The 5,429-nt window shown below is 43.7% G+C and overlaps 1 protein-coding gene across 1 annotated transcript; it reads right to left on the reverse strand.

Moving 5' to 3' along the window:
* Positions 1 to 601: 601 nt before the first annotated feature.
* On the reverse strand, positions 602 to 1,953 carry CLDN14 (claudin 14). Its single transcript, XM_031552364.1, has one exon. It carries the CDS (start codon positions 1,848 to 1,850, stop codon positions 1,143 to 1,145), a length of 708 nt encoding a protein of 235 aa, XP_031408224.1. The 5' UTR covers positions 1,851 to 1,953; the 3' UTR covers positions 602 to 1,142.
* Positions 1,954 to 5,429: the final 3,476 nt, after the last annotated feature.

Here is a 5,429-nt window from a genome sequence, read left to right on the forward strand (position 1 = left end):
AAGGCAGTGCTTATAATTCCTGAGCACAACCTCTTCTAGCACTGGGACTGAACCTGAGAAGTTTTGTTAATCACATCATATTTGGGAGATAGCATTCTAAAAACAGTTTTTCTAATCTGCAGAATTCATGGATATTCACAATATCATATCCCCTAAGGAATCAAATATCTATTCTGTGGCAAGTTCTGATAATTATTTAATTATTTTTTCTCCACCTTTAATTGGAGTTTAAAATCAAATGTGTACTTTTTTTCTATTGCTCATATTTCAAAAACCCTGTAGTTGATAGACCAGATATTAGGAAGAAAATCTTTACTGTGAGAGTGGTAAGACATTGGAATAGGTTGCTCAGTGAGGTTGTGGATGTTCCATCCCCGGAAGCATTCAAGGCCAGATTGGATGGGGCTTTGAGCAACCTGATCTAGAGGAGGTATCCCTGCCTATAGCAGGGGGTTGGAACTAGATGACCTTAGAGCTGCCTTCCAACCCAAACCATTCTACCACTCTGTGATCAACTGAAAATGTTTGTTTCCATTATATTTCAAAAAAGTACTAAAATCTTATAAAACCATTGCAGAAACTTTTAAAATATTGGCTACGACATGCTACATGGGTTTTATTAGTATTAAAATTTCTGAACGCTACAAAAAAAAAGTTAAGTCAAACGACTAACTTGTCACAGTGAGATATCACACATTATGGAAATGAGAAACTCAACAGGAAATCACTGCTGTGCTTTGCCATGAAATTCTGTTTTAGGCAAAACTGCATCTTCTTTTGTGGGAACACTGCTCAAGTAAGAAGTTGTGGCCAGTTCGTAGTTGTTGCAGGGCAGAAACTACAAACTCAAACACCACTTTTAGCAAAACTGCTCTGGAACTGCCTGTATGCAAAACCCCAGCTTGAAGTAGGCAGGTATTTGCAGTCCATGGAGTATCACAGTTCTCTTTGCATTTATTTTCCGTGCACTGAAGCGAGCAGTTCTGGATTCAAATTCTTTCTATGGAAAGAAAGGGAAGGAAGAAAAAAACAACAGTGAACTCTGTATTGTTACCCTTATAAATTAAAAATCATCTTAGCTTTGTCTTATGCCATGCAGAAACTCTGATGCAGCTGTGTCCTGCAGGCAGCTCATAGGGAACTCACACATAGTCATTCAATCTGTAGCCGCTATGGGAAGCAGATGTCAGGGAAGAAGCGTGGTTTCCCTTGTAGGCAGTTGGTGGTCTGCAGGAGGGAGCCATCCTGCTGCTGCAGGGCCGTGGCTGCTGTGGGGCCTGGTCTGTGCTGCACTGGCCCGAGGTGCAGAGCAGGGCACCACCGAGGATGGTCAGCGATGCAGAGACAAAGCCCAGGTACAGGGCTTGGCCTATCTCGTACTTCATCCCCTGGGGAAGCAGTGGGTTGTAGAAATCTGTAACGACGTCGTTAGTGGTCCAGGAAACGGGTACCAGGCAAACGAGACCAGCCAAGATGAAAACAATCCCTCCGGAGACCGCGATGGAGGCTTTGGCAGAGGTCCCTTTGGCGCAGCGCGTGCACTTCATACCGACGACGGCGATCACGCAAGCCAGAGCAGAAAGGATGCAGGAAATTACCATCATGGCACGGGCTGCCTGGAGGTCAGGCGGCAGCGCGAGCTGCGAGCGGTGCACTTGGCACTGGTAGATGCCCGTGCTGTGCCAGACGCACTCCATCCAGAGCCCTTTCATGTACGCCACAGCTGTTATAATATTGGTGCCCACATGCGCCGTTCGCCACCAGTGAGGCAGAATAGTAGCAATTAGTGTCCCAATTAGGCCGAGCAGACTGAGAGAGAAGCCAAGTAACTGAACGGCTGTGCTTGCCATGCTAATGTTTGTCCTGAGCGGTTCCCTTAATAAAGCACCTCCGCTCGAATTCCTTCGGAAAACATGGGCTTTTCTTGGAAGATATGCAGCTGTTTTACTTTGACACCTTCCACTCTCCTAATAAAAGGTAATTGAGGAAAAAAGAAGTTAATTATTACCCAAATGCATTCCCTCTCCAGCCAGTAAGGTGCCTTCCAAGTGCGGTTAGTGCAATAATTAGCATAGTTATCGCTGTTAATCGTATTTTTGTGGAAGTAATGGGAAAGTAAGCTTCCCTCTCCGCTTATATAAACAGGCTTCTATTGCCCACTGGGAAGAAAACTCGAGACAATTTATGAAATGGAAAAAAATATTTTAAATTGAAATATTCTTCTTCCCAGCAGACTCTTCACTAAAACAAACATGATTTCCTCCTAAAGCAGAGAATTAGCTGGTGTTAACACTCAGAATGAGTGAGATTTATAAAGTAGGGAGCTGCAGGTTGCTTTACACGATGAAAACGTTCCCAGAAGGTCACAGCAGGACTACAAAAACAATGAGGGTGTATTTGCTCAAACTGGGGAGCAACGAGAGTGATTTAAAACCTGTGGAAGAGGATAACAAGTATTGGATTAAAGCCTCTTTCCTGACTTGCCAGTAATTCTTGAGGTTGCATTTTAATAAAGCAGCTCAAAGGGGAATAATTTTCATTAGCCTCTGTGGAGACTCAGCTTATGATTTTAGGTTGTGGGCTAAATGACAGCATGTGAAACCAGATGTACATTCTGGAGCTTCTGAGGAGCAACACCTTCACAGTTTTGTCATATATAAATTCCATCTGAAAAGCAAGGAATAGGAACTCTTCCTTTGGTATAAATAGCAGTTAAGTGGCCTGTTCCAAAGGCTGTCTTGAAAGGTCTGTTATACATCATGCATTTTGTGTGTGGGCAGAAACCTGATATTTTAATATATAAAATAACAGTTGCATCAAAATCCAACTTGGAATTCAGAAACAGAAACAAATTTAGGCTCCAATCCTGCAAAAGAGCTGATGCCTGTTTGCAGGGAAAGCCTAAATTTTTGCAGGGAAAGGGAGGAAAACCATCTGTTGAAACTAATGAAGACTACTGGAACGAGTAGAGTGAGGAAAGCGAAAGCTGGTTTACATTCACCTTATCTCACTAATGAGGCAGGACTGCAATTTTTGTCTCCAGATGACATCATGACAGGCACTGATCTCTGCATAACAAAAATGTGCAGCGTTTCTTCTCAGAACAACCTAGAATCCACCTTAAACTTTGCACCAGATGATTGGAAAAAAATTGAAATGTATGGAAAATGCATGGGTTTGGCAGTCCCACAGACCTGGAGACTTGTGCTCAGACATGCTCTTTCTCTTTGGTATGGAGAGCATCTGCTTGGTGCAGACATAGAGTGGGAAGGAAGGCGGTGCTGGATGGGATCCAATGAGAGTACCAGCCCCTTGCAAAACTTAAGACCAGCTTTGCTTTAGGGTGGCACATTTTAGGGCTCATTTCAGACACTCTGTATCTAATGCTTACACGAAAATAACCTGTTGTGTGTGGTTGTGGAAGTAATTTGCCCAATTGGCAAGCAGTGAGAAAAATGCAGAGGGTTTCTCTCAGAAATCCTTTTTCTGGTGGGTATCACACGGACTTTCTGAGTCCTACCGGGTAGGGGTGCATTGCATACTGTTCTCTGTAACAGCTGTCACAGGGCACTGCAATGTAGCATGGCAAACGTTATGGCCAAACACAGCATGGAGGTGCACAGCGAGAGTAAGCAGGTGGTTGTCACCAGCAACCAGTTTGGTTTCTGTTCCCACCACGTGCTATGTGAAGAGCACTAGAAGTCCTCAAGCTATGTTTGTCTTCCAGATTATTTTATTTACTATATTATGCATAAGGAAAATTAAACTTTGAGGGATTTTTTTTTTTTACATTACCCTTTCCTGCAAGGCACCTATTGCTAGATCTAAGCAAACCACTTGCTAGAGTACTCACCCTGGCAGCACCCCTCCTGGAGCAGGCAGAAACAGATCTCACTTTGGGACATAGCACAAAGACACTTCCTTCAATTGCTTAGTTAAACCCCTATATTGCACACCACTCTGAAGAGTGCCATAGGTTACTCCTCTATGTTTGCAAACAAGCTTTCAAGGTCAAGCATTAGGCTTTGCAGCTAATCCCAGAGAGAACAGGATATAAAAGGTAAATGTGATTTACACCACCAGTCACGGGAAATGGACTTCCAATTTAATGGAGGTCAGAATACTCTGGGACTCAGCAGCAGCTATTTTTAGATATTGTTAGGGTGTTATTTTTAAACATTAGTCATTAAGAGCTTTCTAATTTAAGAAACGGGTATTAATTAGCCCCACTTGCTTGGCATCAGGTTTTCCATGTGCCTCAGCGGATGCCAGCTGCCCCTGGTGTTGAGTAATGCTTTAAGCACAGCTGAGCAGCCCTCCCAGTCCCTATCCGAAAGCAACAAAGCCAGCAGAAATGTAATGCCTTTATCTCTAAGAACATCAGTGCCCCTGTTAAAATGTCTCACCTTACAGCTTTGTTCCTAACAGGTTAGGTGAGAACATGACCACCACAGTGGGATCAGGTGTGCGGCTGGTGGAATTTTTCTCCTGTGCTGGCCTAGTTAAATGCAAGAACAGCAGCAAGCCATTTTTCTGCACGAATTGGTTTTGTTAATTTTTTTTAGGAAACGAGAGAACCAGAGCCAGCCTTTGCGAGGAAGCGAAGACATCTGTCCTGGGTGAAAACATACGGAGGCTGGTCAAATGGCTGTTCTCCTGGGGGAGAAGCTCCTTTCAGCTGCAGTGGTGCCTGCTTGCCTCTGCTCTACAGCAGTACAGCTTCTGTCCCATCATCTCAGGTAAATCACTTTGTCTTCATCCTCTTGGTGCAGTTTAACTCATAACAGCATGAAGCTGTGAGTTGGCATACCTGAACCCTTGCAGCAGAGCTGGTTTGGTGAGCACTGCTATTTTGTTAAATCCCAATGCCAAGGCCCCGTAATTGGACCAAGATGAGCAGGACAGCACATCTAAGCACCAAGTGGTTGTAGAGTAATGTGGAAATTTATGAAGAAGAACTGTGAAGCTTTTCTTCTCATCACTCTCTCAGCTTATGCCAACCTTTTAAGAGCACAAAAGCTCTGAAGAAGGAGCATTTCTCCACATAAACTTTTGTTCTGCCTGTCACTTGTCTTTTACAAGAACAGCCATGGCTGGGATAAGCCCCGGGCTTTACTTTCCATTGGGCTGTACCACAGCTGCGGTAGCTTTAGGAGACTTGTCTCCAAAGTAAGCTCCAAATAAACAGCAGAAACTGATGTCACTAATCTGGGTATTTACCCCGGATTAAATGGCAGATGCATGTTTTACTGCTACCTCTTTCATTGTTTCTCATTTTACTACTTCTGTACCCGTATCAGTCATATCCTTTTGTTTCTGTTCTCTCCTAGTCCTTTCTCTATACTTATGGATTGCTTCTTCTCATACAGATTTTGTCTGCAGTGACTCTCATCCGCTGGGCTGAGAAAGTTCTGCTGATGGGTATTCAT

The sequence above is a fragment of the Meleagris gallopavo genome, chromosome 1 (assembly GCF_000146605.3).
Source record: "Meleagris gallopavo isolate NT-WF06-2002-E0010 breed Aviagen turkey brand Nicholas breeding stock chromosome 1, Turkey_5.1, whole genome shotgun sequence".
In the NCBI taxonomy this organism is placed as follows: domain Eukaryota; kingdom Metazoa; phylum Chordata; class Aves; order Galliformes; family Phasianidae; genus Meleagris; species Meleagris gallopavo.